Source organism: Pleurodeles waltl, chromosome 4_2, assembly GCF_031143425.1.
Source record: "Pleurodeles waltl isolate 20211129_DDA chromosome 4_2, aPleWal1.hap1.20221129, whole genome shotgun sequence".
Lineage (NCBI taxonomy): Eukaryota > Metazoa > Chordata > Amphibia > Caudata > Salamandridae > Pleurodeles > Pleurodeles waltl.
Genome location: NC_090443.1, coordinates 810,923,006 through 810,944,300, shown reverse-complemented (window position 1 = coordinate 810,944,300; position 21,295 = coordinate 810,923,006). Strand labels below are relative to the sequence as shown.

At 41.7% G+C, this 21,295-nt stretch overlaps 1 protein-coding gene across 3 annotated transcripts in view; it reads left to right on the top strand.

Annotated features, from left to right (window-relative positions):
* The window catches only part of SGIP1 (SH3GL interacting endocytic adaptor 1), a 933,552-nt gene that overhangs the window by 548,552 nt on the left and 363,705 nt on the right, over window positions 1–21,295 (top strand). For all 3 annotated transcript variants that reach the window (XM_069232486.1, XM_069232484.1, XM_069232485.1), the window contains exon 9: window positions 3,387–3,438. In XM_069232486.1, the coding sequence (XP_069088587.1) occupies window positions 3,387–3,438 (52 nt within the window). The remainder of the gene's footprint in view (window positions 1–3,386; window positions 3,439–21,295) is intronic.

Genomic DNA, 21,295 nt, shown 5'->3' with positions numbered 1-21,295 from the left:
GGTGTCCAACGCGGCTGAGAGGTCCAGGAGGATGAGGGCCGCAGATTCGGCATCGTCCAGTATGGTTCTGATGTCGCCGGTGGTGGCGATGCGGGCAGTTTCGGTGCTTTGGTTGCTGTGGAATCTGGATTGGGAAGGGTCCAGAGTGCTGTTCTCCTCAAGGAAGTGGGTCAGTTGTCTGTTGACAGCCTTCTCGATTACTTTTGCCGGGAAGGGGAGCAGGGAGATGGGCCAGAAGTTCTTGAGGTCCTTTGGGTCCGCCTTGAGTTTCTTGAGGAGGGTGCTGATCTCGGTGTGTTTCCAGCTCTCTGGGAAGGTGGCGGACTCGAAGGAGCTGTTGATGATCTTCCGGAGTTGGGGTGCATTGACAGAGCTTGCTTTGTTGAGGATGTGGTGAGGGCAGGGATTGGATGGTGAGCCGGTGAGCCTTACATTTTGCCCCCATAAAATGTAAGAATGTAGTATCTGAAGTTTTAAATTAAAGGTGGCACTTTTTTTAGATAAATGAAGAGATTATAAATTGGCTGCTTTTATATTTGTACCGAATGATTGTAAAATCTTTATAACTAATATTTGTTACCCCCCCCGAGCAATATAGGACAACTGTTTTATTATAAGATGTAGGTTGAAAGTAAAAGCACTGCCACTTGATCTAAACTTGCGCTATATGTAAATAACAAGAACTTTTAAACTATTAGGAATATAATCTGGTTAGGCTGGTATGCACTACACAATTTGTAAAATAATAGGTAAATAAAACTTGAATATGGGGTTAGTAAAATAATACTGCTCCACATTAGGAGGGCATTGTAAATATGAAATGGTATGAATTATGAACAACTGTGTGGGTATACACTATGTAACACATTAATTTTATGAACCATGGTATAGTCTAATTTTGTGTTATGCTTTAATGGTTTTAAGCCAACTAAAGAATGTATAACTACTACTCGTGCATCCAAGAAAGAAGGAAGGCCAAGTTAGTCTTCTAAGTGCTCCATCTCAGCTAGCGGCCTCTGTTTTTTGTTTTATGCCATAACACATTCGATATGACCCTTTAGCTCTCTTTTGTGAAATAAAGTGGCAAAGCTGTTCAGGTTCAGAGAAAACTTGAAATACTCCTTGCAAAATAATCTTCACAGCAGAGCCTGCTACAGTCACCTGGGATCTAGAAGGCACCTAATTCCGGGATCATGTTGAGCAGAAGCCTCCTGGTGAATAGCTGTTTCCTACCCAAAACGTCCTGGTAAATAGAGAATTAACCTCTCTTTAGTGAGAATGCACTTATGTGGTCTGGCATCAGAATTTTGTCCTTGAGAAGACAGTCCTTGAAAAAGACAACATTAGTACAAGACCTGAATGGGTTCTTCTATGGAATGGATGTGATTTGATGGTCTCATGCTGTTGATAAATGAACACTATTGTCTGAAATAAAGTATTAGTTTGCTTTTATGCTCTACTTCAGCTCTTTGCGGTATCACTCCTATTTGCATGTTAGAATGTATGACTGGTTCTGAAGATCCTCACATTTCAGGTAGTTTTGTGCTTTCTACTGATTCCCCTCTTTTCCAGGGTAGTTATGTGGATATCGGTCTGTTTACAAATCACCACCAAGATTTACAGACAGTCGTCGAATACCTGTAAATACCTGTATTTTATTGTTCAAGAATTCAGCCTTGGAGGCCTGTTTTGCTTAAATCTGTTCTATATTTTATTTCTTTAAAATGGTTTTAAGCTTTGTCCAAGTTGATGCTGATGAGACAGCGGAGGATTTGGTGTTGTCTGCTTCAAAGGGACTGCAGGGGGCTATTCGGAGAGGGATCTTTCTTTTACAGGGGTAGGCATCCTTTGGAAACCCCCAATTCTGATCTTTGTGTCTTTCTTGCCTCTCCTGCATTGCTGCAATTCTTAATCGCTGGGTTCTAGCAAATGTGGAGTCTCCGGTGAAATTGCTATGACCTGATATCTATTACTACATTTTTATTTGAAGGTTTATTTTATATTGTCAGCAGTACATCTCTGTACTACAACAACGTAAACCTCTATGCACAATTAATGAAATAATAATGGGTATCTGGGCTTAACTGCTGTACTTGATGGTACTGCACATGACGTAGCAGAAAACACCACCCATTAAAGTGTGTGCGGTGGCCAGCAGTGGACACTCACCAGTGGGAGAACCATGATGGCAGGAGCCAACACCACTGGGGACTGATGTTCAAGGGGACACTGTGAGGCAAACATCATCTCACCCATGGCACAAGCAGCTACTGATGTTGAGACAGCATCACATTGCTAGCAGTGACAGATCTTACCCCAAGCAGATTAAGAGCAGCCTTTTGTTATGCTTAGCTTAGATAATTTATGGACTCTTTGGCGGATGGGGGAGTAGACCCACAATACTCGGGTGTGTAAGGTGGCCGCAGTGATCCCCAACAAGCCTTAAAGGGCCCTGGAGACTCTCCCCTCAGTCCAGGGTAGGGAACTACATGGCCCCTCGACCCACTGTAGAGAGGTCTTCCTAGTTGTACAGTTGACTGCTATCTGGAAAAAGGTGGAAACATGGCCTCTTGGTCTCCTCCTACCTCCTACACCCCACCCCCTGCAGGGAGAGGAATTTCTTATTGTAATCCATATGTTCCTTCTCTTTACCATCAGGCAAATTAGCAATGCCATCTGTTCAGGGGGTGTATTGTTGTTTAATGAGGGTCTTGAGGTTTTAGTCCTAGGATTTTTGCAAGTTATTTTCCTCTTTCCCAAGAGCATTCCTCACCCATGTGCTTGGCCTTTAATTAAAAGTAAATATTTTTCTGAACTTTCATTATAAATTACTTAACTTTGATAAATGCATTAGATTTAACCTTTTTTTCTAATCAGTTTTATTATAGCATGTGTTTTGGCTTGTGTTGACATTAACAGTGGGACTGATGTATGTACACGTGGGCACAAAAAGTGGGTGCAAATTGTGCACCGTATTTATGAAATCTGCTGTAATTTTCGATGCAACCCGTGTACTTGCAGGTTAATTTCAAAATGGCCATATGGAGAGCGTCTCAAATATACCTGCTGGATGGATTTGAAGCCCATGCCCATTAAAAGGATAGGTTCTGCTTAAGAAAAGGTTCCCATTTGGAAGACATTGGGGGAGCATACAGTTGACCCCAGTATCACTGGCTGCTGTCCCAGTCACCTCAAACCCCTTTAATAACGGCTTGTTAGCTTTTAATATCTTTCTTAGGATTATCATGCATTACAGATGTGCAAAATACACATACGCTCTGCTACATTATTTTGAAATATCGGCCATATTACTAAATGTGGATCTGTTTGTGACGTTACCATCTAACCTATATACTGCATTCTAAATCGTTTGTTTTATGGAACAGGTGAAGAAATTGCAAGACCCAGACGTCCAACACCACCTATTGAGGTAGAAAAGTGAGTATCAATACACATTCCTTCCTACGTGATTGTGTATGAATTTTTGACCAACCTGAAAACAGTAGAAAGAAATACATAATAATTTTAGATTGTATTTGATAGCTAAAGGCCGACCAGTGCCGCATGCCACCGAACCGTCTTTGCATAACTGCTTGGGTTTTAGGCTTCATTCACACAGAGTCCTCGTAAAATCTGTGCAGGTTAAAAGAGTGGTCTTATTTGAGCCATCGTTTCACTCTATGTATATTGAGGTGACTACAAATTACAACTGTATCCATTACTCTGTATTAAGTTGCATACTTTGGCGATTTATGAATCAATGTCTACATACTCTGCTCTTAATTATGCATGTATAAAAACAACAACCCTGATACCTGGCAAAGCATGAATGCTATGCTAGGAGTTTTGAAGTTTTTGTGACAACTTAGATAGATTTCCGTTTTCGAAATAATAGCACTCAAGTTAATTGGTAGCCTTCTGTATGGCAGTAGAACAACTGGGATGTTTGGACCCGGTTAAAATCTTTGATGATAAATTAGTAGTTTTTCATTTTTTAAATATTCTTTCAGAAACGTTTTTCGTCAATCAATAATTATTGATCTGTTTGACTCTATAGCAGTTATAAAAATGTTAACGAGCAGTTGTACATTTCAAATATAAACGATTTATTGTGATATTAGATGGAACCGTACTTCTTGTTCGCACTTGATTCACACACTTGTACGTTCTCGATTTGATATTGAGCATACTAGGACATTTATTTACTAGGACATTTATTGTTATTCCATAGCTATGAGCTGTTGCATATAATCACTTCATAGTTCTGCAGTTTTTGTGGATTTGCATAATCTTACCAGTAACAAACATTTTGAACTAGGTTTGTGTTCACTAAACTGCAGATTGAGTGTGCCAGCAGGCATCAGTGTGTTTTTTAATTGGGAAATTACCGGTCTTTTATTCTTAACTAAAATGACATAGGTGCTTTTTTGTTCCAATGTTTTTTTTGGGGGGGAGGAGGAAAGCCTTAACCATTTATTCACACATTGAAAGTTACTAGCAAGTGCCTTTTTGTTGCAAAATGATATATTTCCTTAAGACCTCTCCTTCTCACAAGAGCCAGCCTGCCACAATTGAGTGCTTCCTAGACCTTTTTCCTCCCGGTTGTGAGGAGACTGATACATACCTGTTATATCAGGTTTTTCTCCATCCCCTTAACTACCACTAGTTTTCAGGCCTACCTACCATTACTGTTGTGGAGAGTGGAATTTCAATTTTTTTGCTTTTCACTTACTGATCATTTTGTTACCACGATGGATGAGTCTGAGGGTACCTGGTGCTTTCTCGCATCACTCTGGTGTTTTCACTCTTTTTTTTTTTCTGCTTATTTTAATTATTTTCTCATCATATCCCGTTGCCTACCATGCCTTTTGTTTTTGTTTTTTCAACGATTGACCCGCAGCAGGTTACACAGTGAGGCTGCCTGATACAGGTGTCTTTCTAATTACTTGGTTGCGTTTCACAATAAGATTGTGCACTAGATATCCTTAATAGGAATGGCCGCTAACGATGGGGTGTGCTTTCCTTTAGCTTATAGTTAATAAATGTGCTCGTTAATTCAGATGTAATTTTATATCTTAGGGTTTACCATCCAAGACTAAACTATGAAAAGGGGTTTCTCCTTCAAATATGAAGCACTAATTTTGACCAATAAGAGCCGTGGTCGCTTTTGGCAACAAGGAGTCAGATATCTATAAAAGATTGGTAAATCTAGTAGATCCCCTATTTGTCGAATTGATTGTTCTAATTCTTAAGCCGTTTCACCAGCACTGCCCTTAGACACAAAAGTATCCTCTTATAACAACAGCAGATTCTTTGTTATTTCATCTTCTGAGTAGCTAGCCTGAATATCTGGACAACAGTGAAGCTTTTGTAGAAGAATATGCCCATCTAATTAAGGTCCATTTGATTCCGATAAATCCCTGTGTATGATTCTAAAGTGAGAAACAACAAATCTTGTATTTCTTTAAATACGCTTGACACAATGTTCAGAAGTCCCTCTCACATAAGGGTGTGCAAAGATGAGAATTCATGGCAAAGTTGGGAAAATGTGTCCAGTAATGTGTGTGAGGCTTCCCTTTACCTGACTCCTATTCCTTGTAGACACATGATCGACCCTAATAGGGCACATTTTTCAGCTGAAGACAATAAGCTTCCTGCTAGGACAGGTTTTGGCAATTACCACTTAGGTCTGCCCTTAGGCTTGTGAGCCAGCATGCAAACACTGCTATAGCCTCAGGTCACTTGCCAAGTGCCATCTTGTCCCCTCGGTCTAAAGTTCCACCTCTTTCAGCAGAATGTCCTTTGAGCAGAAAATTATGCTTGCTGTTTAGTGGTAGCAGTGTGCTCACAACTCTGAGTAGATCTATTACCCGGGGTCCCCTTGTGCATCACTTTTCTTTTTAAATGTGCACTTATTGCATTGTTTTAAAAGTAGCACAAAGTTGTGACGCATTTCAGTATGCGACTTGCACACACCAGTTTCACACTCTGTGCGAACACTTACTCCCCCTTTCTACATGGCCCAAACTCCTCCAACGAAAGTGTGTGCCTCTCGGCAAAAGATCTGTAAACTCCTTTGTTCCTTGATGTGAAAATCTTACTCTGACTGTACAACCACCTTTGAAGGGCTTGAGCATCCGCTTAAGAGATTTTGCACAATACAAAGATGTAAATAGATAATTTAAAAAAATAGAAGTTGATGACATGTAAACTTTATTTCAAGATCACATCTTACATGCCTACAGTAGTAAAATAGAACGAATTCGGTGTTTGCATTCCTGTTGGTGATTGACCATGTATATCCATGTATTTTATAATTCTGTCAGTATTTCAGTTCAACCATCTGTTGTGTACAGAATATCCGACAATTCAAACTGGAAGGTGAATGCAAATACAAACCTTTCATTGTAGAACCACACAATGGTTCAAAGGGGCCACCCCCTCCATCTCTTTCTTAATTAGTCTTTGTTGAAGAACCACACTCATGATCCATTTTATCTCATCCCCTTAAGTATTGCTCTTTCTCAAAAATGTAATTAGTGGGATGTGTGCCATCTGTCTTTCATTTTGCTGGACTGCGTTTTAATTAACATTTTGTATTTTATGAGATGCAATTTCTATTTTACTATATCTCCTATACCTATTTCTCACTCTGCCCTAAAATCTGCCCTTAAAAGTTATAATTAACGTGATTTTCTCTACCCTAAGTTTGACGACTTTCAAATGTATTGAAAATAAGAAATACTAGGATAAAGCCTGGTGGCTCTCCACTGGCCACAATCTTGTCCACTTTGTTAACTACACAGAGGCGGTTCATCTTCAATAAAAAAAAAAAATAGCATGGCTATTTATAGCAAATAGGTAAATCCCTAATTACCTTTGGACAATAACTGTGGGACTATTGTTTAAAATGATTTATTGTCCAACTTTTTTCTTGGTTTTTCATATAATAGGCACCAAGGAGTTTAACTGTACCGAACTTTGCACCACATGTTCTTGCCAAAGTGGGATTGAAATGTATCAAAATGTTTTTAATACTTGTGATTTTAACTAATTTTATAAAAAATGTGCTAAAATGATTCAAATTAGCCCGAGTGTAACTACAAAGTAATCCACTCAGATGAAAAACGCATAGTTCAAGGATGCATATTTGAGTGCACTCGAAGTGTATGCAGGGAAAGCTTCCAGAACTCAGAGGTCATTCATTCTACCCTCATTCCTCTTTAGCCTTAGTTTAGATGATTGACCCTCTTGCCATCGTGGGTTTGGTTTATATTTTATTCATTGGTCTTTCTTCCCTACTTGTTTGTATTTCTTATAGCTTTTACTGTTCTACCTATATTCAGGTTTCTTCTGTTTAACATTCATCCTTTGGATATGCATCAAGCACAATAAGCACGCTTTTGTCCAAGATCCCAAACAGTCACTTCTGGCGCTAGAAACCTGTACGATGAACTTGGTGAACACAGAAGCAACATCTGCCTTTCTCTATGGAGACTTGCTATAACAGTATGTTAAACCAGGTGGTCCGATACCTGTATATCTCATCTCTTCAAAATATATCATCTAGTCATTATAAACAGGTGTCACTTTATTAGCTTTGGAGTAACCCGGTCTCTGCCAATTTCGCTAAACAGTGCTTTCTCCATGCCACAAAAAGAGTTGTAATAATAGATACTCATGAAAATGGGGTGTAGTTACTGCGATATAAAGGAAGAATTTGTACAGAGGTCAGAAGCACAACCGAGACCACGTTTAAACATGTGATGAACTGGTTTGCAAACAATTGTAACAATTCCTTTTACACGGCATTAGTTGTACTGTAGCAACCACTCTGCCTCAGAGTCAGCGACATGCCTTTGCTGTCATTCTCAGCCACTTTTATGTACATCTGATATTTGGCTAAGTTGCCTGTTCCAACATGGAGCTGGTTGAGACCACAGACATCTTACCACCATGTGTCAGGCACCTAAGCTTTCCATCGATCGATTCTAATAAGGAATTTGATTAAATCAGACTGCCTTCCTCATGAAGGACCACCATTGCGGTCTGAACTGCATTAGTCCTTCACAAACTATATATATTGAACTTTGACATTAGTGAGAGAATAACAGAGACAGTTTACGGAATTAATTGAGAATTTGCTGGTTATCATAAAAAACGGATTTCTACAAAATGTATGGTTGGATAATAAAGATGCGTTTATAAACAAAATAAATAGACCAAGTTGAGGATAAACCTTTTTTTAAAGATTTTTACAAGAGGAACAGTCAATATTGCCTAATTTCGGCTGTAAATACACGAGCTCAAGTAGGTACATTATAATTATCCAGGTTAGATGATTCTTCTTTTTAGCACACTGAGTAACGAATACAGTGATATCAATTGTATGAGTAGAGCACACATAATGGTGTACAACTAATCTGGGACACCACAAGGTCATTTGTCATTCCTGACTCAAAGAGAAGTGGGTCGGACTTGCATACTCTTAAGTCTACAAATATGCTACACAAACAAACTAAATGTAGGCAATCAATCATGTGTAGATGAAGGCTTGCAGCCGTGCCAAATCCTGCCATTCATTTTTGGTCGCTATCTTTTTGCTTTTTTTTGGCAGCAGGTAGTGTTGACCCTTACCAAGAAGGGTCCCTCCAACAGCACAGCTGAGTTCCTCAAGCGCACCTCTTTCATCTCCCTAGTGTGCAGATCAGAGTGTATAGTTCATCTTCCCCTTTTCCCTGATCCGGTAAATGTACCCAGGGAGCTGCCTACTGGCTTCCCTGTATGTTTAGGATATCTGCAAACAGCACTGGGATATCTGATGGTGCTATAGGAATGTGAGCATGGATTGATTTCTTTACAAACCCCATCAGCACACATCATTAGCATTACCTGTAACTATTTGCAAACATTTATATTGTATGAATGTTTGTTACAGGGTGGAGGATGGCTGCTGTCCACAGAGAACAACCTCATCCTTCACTGCTGCTTTTCATGTTATTTTGTGGGCTGTCTGTAGAACATGCACATATTTTCCTACCAGGTTTTGCTGCCAGAGTAGGCCCTTAGAAGGGGTACTTGATCATCTGCACATAGACTGTGGCAGCATTCTGAAATCATTACTTTTTTTAGACTCGGATCTGTACATAAAAACTGGCCCAAGTCTGGTTGGAATTACCTTTTCGGTCTGGAGGATGCATTGACTTTGGCAGTGCGACATGTCCCAACTACTTAAACTTGGACATATATGCTTCTGGCCTGTTGAACAGTTTGGGGTCTGGTTCTGAATGGATCCTAATGCTGTTAATGCTTCCCGAGCATGGAGCTGGATGCTGCCTATTTTCCTCTCACTAGCAACAAAGTGGAATGCCACTGCTTAAGTTCCCTTGGCCAGCTCCTCTGCCGACCTTGCTTGCACGGAAGCCCCCTGCCTACTCTAGGAGTCCAGAGCCATAAACACTGCTTCTTTTAACCCCCCCCCCACCCCCTTTCCCCTAACGGAAGAGCAGAAGCAAGCTACCCAAGATAACTGCTACTACAAGTGCAGGCGAGCTTGGTGATGACTGTCAGGTGAGCACATTTATTCTTTGCACCATCTTTCCGTATTTCTTTTCTCTTTGACCCATCTGTGATTGAGCTGGTTTAGCACCTCATTAGAGACCTGTGTTTTCTTAGAGGAGCCCTTTGTGCCTATAAACATGCCCTTTTTGCTGTGGGTCTAAACAGATATCCGCCTCATTATTACAATGGTTGGCCACTCTGAGTGAGTGGCGACTGACTCAGTGATGTATCTCAAATTAGTGATATGGCCCCGTTTTGGGCAACCAGCATGACTAACTCTAAACACAGGATTTGGACTTTACTCCCTTGACACATTAACCACGGTCTCTGAACTTTGAAACAAGGCCCGCTTCAGTGTGAGGTAACCAGGTATCCTCTTTGTGGTTTAGTAGGGAATTTGCTTTGTGTTTGCATTGTATTACATGTTTGTGAACACTAGTGAAGCAAACAGTAAATATTTCCGACTCAGTACAAATTACTGTTATTGTGGCTGTAGGGTTATGAGCCTCTATTTTGCAGTGTGTTACATGCAGTCAGCTAGTGATTGTCATAGTGTATATGGTACCATAATGACTCTTTTTCTTTGTGATGATATTTTATTGACCATTGCTACTTTCCAGGTGTGTTCCGAGTTCTGTTTAAGTTGTTTTGAGAGAGGTTTTTCTAGCTTACCCATGTTGCATCTTTTTGGTAACAAGGTGTTTCTTTCTCTTAATTTAAATTAGTTCTATTAACTACTGCCATTATATCTTATTCAGTGGTGTGCGATTAATTGTCTCCACCACTGTTGTTGTCAAGTTGATCATCTTCATAGGAAGTGGTTTTGAGGGAGTTGAATGTGTCAGCGAGATCTAAGAGTGCTTTGAAGGATGTCCATTGTGGGATTCTACGGGAAGGGGTGATTGTAGGAGGCCTTGTGTTATTTGTGTGCTCTTAGATCTTCTATTTTTTCACAGAAGAACCTGACATTGCCCTGTTCTGTGGAGTGAGCAATAGGCAGGTCCAGCAGGGGGTTGATGTGGTATTTGATTGTCTTGTAAAACGTTCTGCTTCTGTTGATGGCTTCATTGATGGTGTTGGTTTAGTACTATGCTTTAGCTGATGTGTTGAGCTGCATGCATGTTGCACCTGTGGATTTCAGTATCCTCGAGTCATCAAGACTTCTGTTTATCTGATAATTTCAATCTTGTCTGGGGATAGAATGTTTATTTTCTCAAACATCTTTAAAATGCCAGGGTGCTGCAGAGTTTGATTTGCACTTGCCTGTTTTGAGGTGTGGATGTCTACACAGTTTTCAAAAAGTTATAAAGTTGCTTAGACGGATGTTGGAGTCGGATATAAGCTTAAGAGGGTAGGAGATGAGTTCAGTTATTTGATTGTCAATGGAGAAGTCTTTGAAGGATCCGAAGGTTTGGTATGCTCTTCGGTTGACCTTGTTTTTGTTGGTAGGACCCTGACCAGGAAGATGGGGATTGCGAAGAGGTCTGTATGGTCCAGGGGGATGGGTGGTTTTCATTGGAATGTTAATGATATTGAGAAGACAACGGTGTTGATTGTATGACATACTGTACCTTTTTAAGTGCCTCAGTGAGATTGAGGAGGGGTCTCTTGTTTTTGCAAGCTTATTTTAGCTTATTTTGACTACAATATTGAAATCACACAGGAGGGTGGTGTGGCCATGCCGGATAGACAAGGCCACAAGGAGGTCTGAGAATTCATCACAGAAGGTGTTGTACTGCCCTGGAGACCTGTAGAGGAGACGGAAGGTTGCAGTCTGAGTTGAAGAGAGTGGGAAGTGGCATATTGGTAGCCACATGGAGTTGAGTATTAGTTGCTTGCCTTAGTTGAAAGACCAGGAGGACTTGTGGATGACAATGAGACTTACTTTTTATGCACGCAGTCATCACTGTGGATGCTCTAATCTTGGGCAATACGTACATTGAGAATGTGCAAAGATATGGGTGTAAACCATGTTTCTGTGAGGATGATGGTGTCAAGTTTGTGCCAGGTGATGAGGTCTGCAACGTCTGGTGCATGGACTACTGCAGAGCGAGCTTTAATGACTGAGTTGGAATGTGTGTTTTATTTTGAGGGTGTGTGCTAGTTAGTGGAATGTATATGAAGTTCGGTTTGTGTTGTATGGTTGCTATGTCAGTGTTTTGCTGATATGTTTCTTGGTGTGATTGTGGAGATTGGCAATATGAGGTTCTGGGTGAGGAACATAATTACATATTACCTTGTACGTTTTAGTGGAAAAGGGGTTTTGGCCAAGGCTCTTCATATCCCTGCGCAACCAAACAGGCAGTGCTCTTGTCTGTATTTGTCCTTTACTGGAAATTCCCTGAAAGGTTGATAGAAGTAGTGAGAAGGCAGTGATCTCACATCCGTTACCCATGACTGATAGGAAATTAAATCCTCTTATCTGACATCTTGTTTTAAAGATGGTATTGGTGGTAAACTAGTGGTGATGTCACGTCCTGGCCAGATGGATGTTGGGAAATCCAGCGATGTCACTGCCCACACAGATGGCTGATGCCAAATTTGTTGACCTTCCCATTTTGGGCAGCCTACAGATTTCCCAAACATCTAAAACATAGTACATATTGCACTACAGAACGTAAGGAACAGGGCTCAAACTAAATGCCCTTCACTGTACTTTTCCAATTCAAAAGTCTTTCTTCAAAAAAAAAAAAAGAAACAACATTAGCAAGAGATTAAAATGTGTGCCTGTCGGCAAGGATAAGGATTTTTCTGAAAGCCCGAATAATAATGGCACACACAAAATGTGGCTTGCAAAGCAATGTCCTAGATTTCCATTGGAGTACCAATATAGCAAAAGTTTTTTTTTACACAAATGTGATGACAAGGGTGAACTATAAGTAGAATTAACTGGGTAACCGATGAAAGTTAATCTCTCAAGGTGTAACAAAATCAGAATGTAATACAAAGGTCTACTTCTCATTTGATTTTGATTGGTTAAAATACAAAACCTTCAAGGTGCCAACTAGTAATCCCTATCTGTCCTTCTGACCCCACACACCCAAGTCGCCGCCAGGTGCCTAGCCACATTGAGTTGTCCCAGTTTAATTTTGGCCCACTGTTAACACATCTGAATATGTGATGGGGTGACTTATATGTCTTTATTACAATCAAGTCCCTGTCAACTCTGGCACCAAATTGCCAAAGCTACATAGAAGGGTTAGAGGCAGACACAATGGGAAGAGGTTAGGGCCTGAATAAAACCTACTTATAATATTTGAGAGAATAAGACTGCTTGTGTACGTTCAACCATCAGGTTAGTGGACATATTACACAAGCATATGTATCCATTGTTGGGTAATATGTATCACCAATATGTATTACATTAGTATTGTAATTATGAATGGAAAATCAATTTTGTAGGGTAAAGAGGACCATTAAATTGCTATATCCCATCCCTGTGTTAAATCATTCTTTCAGCACATTACACAAACATAAGTGAATAAGGTAATTTCTTTTTTGCATAGCAAACTGGATTTTTATTTATGTTTACATTACTAATGTACTCTATGATGTACACAAACCTCAAGGTATGGGATCTTCAGAGCGCCATATCTTAAGGATGCTTTTTATAGCCTTTAACCTTAATTCTTTCACTGGGCTTCAGCCATTTTTGGCTCCATGATAATTTTGATGTATTTACTTGCAGGACAAGAGTTACCAAAGTGGTCCTTTGATTAGACTACCCTTGGCAGTTTGTTGGGAACCGCCTTCATAGGAAGGGGATTTTAAAACTGACTAGTTTTTACTTTTTGCTCGAAAAGCACCTGTCCTTTAGCATGATTGGGGATCTTAGCTGGGCCACCTCCACTTACCAAGTACTTCTTACTCAAGACAGCAACATGAGTTGAGCATAGAATCATCTAAACCCAAGACTCAAGTACATAACAAGGTTCCCTTTTGTCGGGTCAGTGAATAAGCTTGTGTTATCAAGAGGATTTCCTCAGTTGATTCAAATACAGCGTACTAAACTTGAGCGTGCATGTACTAAAACTAAACATACTTGCGGCTGTCTACATCAAGACAACTGAAATGGTGTAGCAGTAAAATGTGTTTTAAGTGTAATTATTCAGATTGCGTTTTGAGCAATAGAGATGCAGCTCTATATTTACCCATTGGTCATGATTAAGATACACAGTATTCCTTTTTATGTAATAAAGTAGTAGTCAAAAGTCATTAAAACAGCACATGAAATAGAACTTAATTTTTTCCATTTACTTGATGCATTTTATCAAAATAATAATAGGCCCTGTTAGAGATGGGGTCTCTGGTTGGCAGTCAGCCTTCTCTCTGTCCAAGCAGGGACCCTCGCTCTATTCAGGGCAATGGAGATACACACTTAGATAACCCCTGCTCACCCCCTTGGTAGTTTGGCAAAAGCAGTCAGGCTTATCTCAAAGGCAATGTGTGAAGTATTTGTACCAGCACACACAGTATTAAAGTGAAAACACAACAAAATGAACACCCCATCAGTTTAATAAAATAGGCACTATTTATCTAAATCAATCGAGGCCAAAACAACAAAAATCCAACTTACACAAATCAAGATATTAATTTTCAGAGTAAAGAGTCTTACTCCATAGAAAACAATGGAAACATTGATTTCACATAAAGTACTTAGTTTGTGTAAAAAATAAAGCTGCATGGGTGAGCGAGCTTTGAAAAAGTCAGTGATGCGTTGATTTCTTACTCGCAAGTGCGGCTGTGCATCGTTCCTTCTTCAGTCGGGTAGGCGATGCGTTGTTTTTTCTCCCCGCAAGAGAGTGATACATCGCTTTCCGGACAAGGCACCTCGGATCCGCACTGGGTCATGTTGACTTTGACGCCCAATGACGATGCATGAGAAATCTGGTTGCATGGTGGTGGAAAACCGTGCTGCGTGGAGTTTGTCATTATCAGCAGCTGCAAGCGGTGTTGCGTTGTTTCTCCAGCCATGATGCGTCACTCGCCCAGCTGCGATGCAGGTGAGGTGTTGATTCCAGCCGCAAAGCGAGTGGGGCATTGTTGATCAACCGCATTGAAGGTGGTGCATCAAACCTTTCCCTGCATGGCTTCCTGTGCATGGCTTCCTGTGCGTGGATTTCTGTCCTTTTTCTACCAGCTACAACTTTCCATGGACTGAATAGGGCGCCACTTGGTAGGGCAGGATTCTCAGCAGAGAGTCCAGGTGCTGGCAGAGGAAGTCTTTGATGGTCCTGAGACTTCAAAACAGGAGGCAAGCTCAATCCAAGCCCTTGAAGATTCCTCTCAAGCTGGAACATTCTTCAGCTCTTCTCCTTGGCAGAGGCTCTTCTCCATGGCAGAGACTCCTCTTGAATCCAGAAGCTATCTAAAAGTCTGCGGTTTTGGGTCCACTACTTATTCCCATTTCTGCCTTTGAAGTAGGCAAACCGCAAAGGAAAGTCTCTGATAACAAGATCTTGCCTTACCCAGGCCTGGCCCCGACGCACATCAGGGGGTTGGAGACTGCATTGTATGAGGGCAGGCACAGCCCATTCAGGTGTAAGTGACCACTCCTCCCTCCACTCTAGCTTAGATGTCTCATTAGGATATGCAGGATACACCCTAGCTTCCTTTGTGTCACTATCTAGAGGAGATACACAAACAGCCCAACTGTCAGTCTGACCCAGATAGGGAATCCACAAACAGGCAGAGTCACACAATGGTTTAAGCAAGGAAATGGCTACTTTCTAAAAGTTGCATTTCCAAACTAACAGTCTAATAACCAACTTCTCTAAAATATATATTTTTCAATTGTGAGTTCAGAGATCCCAAACTCCTTATCTTTATCTGCTCTCAAAGGGAATCTGCACTTTAAGGATATTTAAAGGCAGCCCCCATGTTAACCTATAAGAGAGATAGGCCTTGCAACAGTGAAAAACAAATTTGGCTGTATTTCACTGTTAGGACATGTAAAACACTTTAGTACACATCTCACCCTAACAAATACTGCACCCTGCCCATGGGGCTACGTAGGGCCTACATTAGGGGTGCCTTACATGTATAAAAAAAGGAAGGTTTGGGCCTTGCAAGTGGGTACACTTGCCAGGTCGAATTGGCAGTTTAAACTGCACACACATACACTGCAGTGGGAGGTCTAAGCCATGTTAATAGGGCTACTCATGTGGGTGGCACAATCAGTGCTGCAGGCCCACTAGTAGCATTTGAGTTACAGGCCCCTTTGCACTTCTAGTGCACTTTACTAGGGAATTATTAAAAAATATCAAATATGCCATTCATGGAAAAGCCAATTACCCATACAATTTGCACAGGATCACTTGCACTTTAGCACTAGTCAGCAGTGGCAATGTGCCCAGAGTACCAAAAACAGAGTTCAGCACACTGTCAAAATATGGGAAGCAGAGGCAAAAAGACAGGTGAGACCACACCAAGGATGGCAGGTCTAACAGGCCCTAGTGGCAATTACCATTGACATAGCCGATCTATGTTGAACACAAGAACACTCCCAAGAGAGGCAGATTCCCTCAGATTTTCAAGCACAAGGGTGCGATTGTAGTAATAAAAAAAGGGAAAGCCTCTTAGGGGAGGATGGTGGGGGTAGCATGTGAATCTTTAAAAGATACCAATACTGGAGAACCACAGTAACAGGTAAGTAACTAGTTTCCTTCTCCAATATTGGATCTTTTATAGAATATCATGCTTGAATCCGAATAGTCAGCAGTAAATCACAACAAATAAGGAGAAACTGCACACACACACACACACATATATATATATATATATATATATATGTAACATTTATAAAAATAAGTGTACGTAACTGTATAGCAGAACAGTGGGAAACAGAGGTGTTAGAGGCTTAACCTATTGGAACACGTGTCGTAATACTGCTTGTCCCCTAGCCGCATAAGTCTTGTTAGACTTGTCAAGGCAATAATGTTTCATAAAGGTATGCCTGTTTGTCCATTTTGATGCTGTGCAGATGTGTTGGATAGGCACATCACCAAACAGAGCTGTGGAGGTGGAGACAGCCAAGGTGGAATGGGCCTTAACTTTGCTTCAGAGTGGTTTTCCTGCTTGTTTTTGACAAAATTGAATGGTGGATGAAATCCATCTGGCAGTGGTTTGTTTAGAAACTGTGTGACCCTGTCTGAAGTTACCGTATGCCACAAATAATTGTTCCTCTTTGCCAATGCGGTGGGTTCTGTGCAAATAGAATTTGATCCAACTTTTGACGTCCAAAGAGTGTAATGACTAGTCCGCAATGGTTTGTGGATTTGGGAAGAATGTTTGTAGCACGACAGACTCATTTAACTGGAAGTCCGAAGGTACCTTTGATAAAAACCTGAGATTGGTCCGAAGAATTACTTTATCACATTTCAACTTGAGGAAATGTTCTTTTATAGTAAAAGCCTGAATGTCACTAACTGTTTTCTCAGATGTGAGAGCTAGAAGTGCTGTTTTCCAAGTGAGGTATTGCAGATCCCTATGTTAATAGGCTCGAATGGAGCTTTCATGAGTTGCCCTAAAATCACATTTAGTTGCCATGATGGCTGAGGTGTCTTAACCGGGGGAAATGTTCTGAATAGACCTTTTAGGAATTGTTTTGCGATTCTGGTGGACCACAAAGACTGAGCATCACTGGAACAGCTAAATCAGGAAATTGCTGCAAGATGTACTCTGAATGAGGAATGTGTTAATCCGGATTGTGCTGGATGTAGTAAATATGGGAGAATTTGTTTGGGTAACAAAGTTAAAGAATGGATTATCTGCACACCAGATGCAAAAGCGCTTCCATTTGCATTTGTATGTTTTGTTAGTAGTCTGTGCTCTTTCTTTCGCTAGTATTTCGCTACAATCTCTAGAAATATCTAGCCTGGAAAACTCATTGAACCCAGGAGCCAGGCAAATAAATGTAGCTATGTCCGATTGGGATGACGGACCTGACCCTAGCTCATTGTCAGCAGTGTTGGTATTGGTTTGAACATGAGGTTGTTCGGTCAGGAGAAGGAGCTCCGTGAACCAAAACTGTCTGCCGCCTTTGAGCAACGAGGACGACTCAGCAGGGTTCTCTTCATTTTCCCGAGAAGCCTTGGCATCAATGAGATCAGGGGGGAAAGCGTAAGCACAGATTCCTGACCATCTCATTGAAAATGCATTCCACCGCGCTTCTTCCTGGTGATGCCAACTTGCGAAGAATGGGCATTTCTAGTGCTACCTCGTCACAAACAGGTCTAAGTTTGTTTTGCCCCACCAATGGAATAAATTGTCCAGATTGTGTTGGTTGAGCTCCCACTCATGGCAGGTAAGCTGGTCCTGCTTAATGAGTCCGCAAGGATGTTGACTACTCCGGGTACATGTTCTGCTTTGAGTATTATGTGATGTTGTGGAGCCCAGTTCCAGTTCTCCTGTGTTTGAAGAGATAGCTCTGGTGATCAAGTTCCTCGCTGCTGCTTGTTCATATAGAACATGCTGGTGGTATTGTCTGTTTGATTGAGCACTGATGAGTGTGCTATCTTGGGGAGAAAAGATCTAAACCTCAAAGCAATGGCCCTCAGCTCCAGCAGATTTATGTGCAGCTTCGTTTTGTTGTAATTCCATTTGCCACTGATCGTTACTTCTTACAGATGGGGCCCCCCAACCTTCCAGCGATGCATATGTCATTATGACATATTTGGGAATTTGTGCCAAAAAATGAGATACCCTGGGATAGATTGGATGGTTGAGTCCACCACATCATTGTTGGAATGATGGGAACAATGTCCTCAAACGAACTCTGAGTCTGTAGCCACTGCTTGTCTAACTCCTCCTGGAGTGGCCACATTCGTAGACAACAATTTGGAATGAGATGAATGCACAAAGAAGGCATTCAGAGGAGCGATTTTTATACGAAGATAGAAACTGACTTTCTTGTGGCTAAGCTGCTGAATTTTTGGCTGTCCCGTGAGGTGAATGCTTTTTTTTGGTCTGTGTTCACAAAGGCTCCTAGCAATGTCAAAGATGTTGTCGGGGTCAAGTGAGATTTTTGAAAGTTGATTACGAGGCCTGAACTCCACTCTGTCTGAGGTAGGCCACCACTGACACTAATACTGTGGTGAAGATGTGGGGTGTTGATTTGAGCCCAACTGGTAGGACTGTAAACTTGCAGTGCATGCCGGCTACCCTGAATCAAAGAAATCAGCAGTGTCTTGGGTGGATTGGTACATGATGGTATGCTTCCTGAAGGGCTAAGGCCATCATATGGTCTCATGGACTAATAAGCTGAAAGATATCCTGGAGAGTCACCATGCAGAAAGATTTTTTTCTTCAGGAATTTGTTTAACTTGCGGAGGCCTAGAATAGGACGCCAATCTCCTGACTTCTTGCAAATGAGGACAAAACAAGAGTAAAACCCCCTTCCCTCTGTGGTTTGGGGACTATTTCTGTCGCCTCTTTTCGTAGCATAGTGTATACCTCCATGAGGAATTGTTTCAAGTGTGGAAGGGGTGCTCCCTTTGGTGGGGTATTGGGCGGCATTTTGAAGAATTCTAGGGTGTGACCCCTTGCAGTGAGATCGAGTACCCACTTGTCTGATGTAATGAGTGACCATTGATGGAAATGGTGTGAAATCTGACTCGCCAATGAAGTGGGTGAGTCAAGCAGGGTAGTTGTCATTTTGGATGGGTCACTGCTTTCTGTTGGAATCCCTGCCTTGGGGGGGAACTTTCCTCTGGTTGAGTGTTTGTATTCAGCTGTTGGTGACTTGCTATAAGTTTGATGTTGCGAATATTGTTGACGTCACTGAGGCTGGCCAGAGTGGTATTGGCTTCTGTAGGGTTGATAAGCACCTCCATAGGAATATGTTCCTCTGCCCCTAGCTCCTCGAAATGCTTGTTTTTGAAACTGAAGAGTTCCTAGGGACTTAGCAGTGTCTGTATCAGTCTTGATAGACTGGAGCGCCTTGTCCACTTGCTTACAAATAAAGACTCAACGTCAAAGGGTAAGACTAATATTTTGCTTTGGACCTCCGGATAGAAAGATGTGGCTTCCCTGTTTATGTAGGACCGCTGCACCAGCCAGTTGCCTGAATCCTGTTACTGAGATATCAGTGTCACAATCAATGATCTCATCTAACGTTCTTTCTCCTTCTTGAAGGATCTTACGGGCTTCTGCCCTGGCATCTTGAGGTAATAGGTCAATGAATGTTGATCAGTCTGACCACATCTGGGGGCTGTGGTGGCCTAATATTGCCAGAGAGTTTGCCGCTCTAACTGTCATGGCTGCCATGGAAGAGAACCGTTCACCGTTGTTATTGAGCCTTCGACCATCTCTATCCGGAGGTGTTGATATTGGAGTAGACTGATTCTTGGAATGGAGTTGGGCAGCTTGGGATACCATGGAGTCTGGGTTTGGTTAGATGATTAAGCATGTTGGAGAGTCCTCAGGCACTTTGTATTTCTTATGGAGTCTGGGTATGAGAGAAGATACTGTAGCCAGACTTTTCAATATTTTAAGGCCTTCCTGCCAAATAAAGTAAATGACAGGGATAGCCCAAACACATTTTTTAGTGGGCTCTTAAAAATCGAAGAGGAAGCTATCTGCTTGTTTGGTGATAAGCGGAAGTTCAAACCTCTTAGCAGCTCTTTCCATAAGATTGTGGAATCCGCCAATATCCTCCAATGGGGAATCTGTTGGCAGTACCGGAGGAGATGGAGCTGGAATTAGATAATCATACCATTCGTTAAGGATTAAGACTCTCTCCCTTATTTCCCCTTCCTCTCTTTCCTCATCTGAGGAAGGTGGGTCATTAGCTGGAGGATCAGCTATGCTAGTAGCCACCTGTGTAAGTGGTCCAAAAAGAGGCGTTCTGGGCTGAGGAGATGGTCCTGGCCTTGGTGGCAGTTTTGCAAGAGCTGTGCCAGCTGGTTCAGGATACCTTCATCATCTTCATCTTCCTGGCACTTGACGTTAATCAACGCTACAAGCCACCTAAAAGGGGCTGGCATCTTCCAAATCATCATCGTCTAGAAGATGTGCTGGTGGAAGAGATGAGACTTTACTGGGAGAATTGTGGAATGGGAGTACCTCTGTAGGAGAGTAATGAAAGATAAGGGAAAAAATAATGTTCTCAGTGATGAGGATTTTTCTCTAGTCAACGGGTCTCTCGCCGAGGTATCCTCTCTATCCATGGGTCCTTTGTCGACAGATGTTTCGTTGTCCACGGTTCTGTCGTTGATTGTTCCCCCATCAACAGTAACTTTATCTTTGTGCTTAGAGGGAGGGCCACCAACGGCGGCGATTGTGTCTGCGTAACTGAAGGCTTGGTTATCCTTGCAGTAACAATAGTGGTCGACGACAGTGATGATGATAAACGTCGACGTTGAAGTTGTGGTAGTTACCTCTCATGAGGCAGTTGTTGTCGTAGTCGCCAGAAATTGAAATTTGATCTCATCGTTGACGATAATGATGGTGAAGTATCTTTTGTGTGTGTAAGGAAATGCCTCTTGGTTACCCCCTGACGTTTTGCCTTTGCTGATGCTAAGTTATGATTTGAAAGTGTGCTGGGACCCTGCTAGCCAGGCCCCAGCACCACTGTTCTTTCCCTAAACTGTACCTTTGTCTCTGCAATTGGCACAACCCTGGCACTCAGGTAAGTCCCTTGTAACTGGTACCTCTGGTACCAAGGGCCCTGATGCCAGGGAAGGTCTCTAAGGGCTGCAGCATTTTTTATGCCACCCTAGGGTCCCCTCACTCA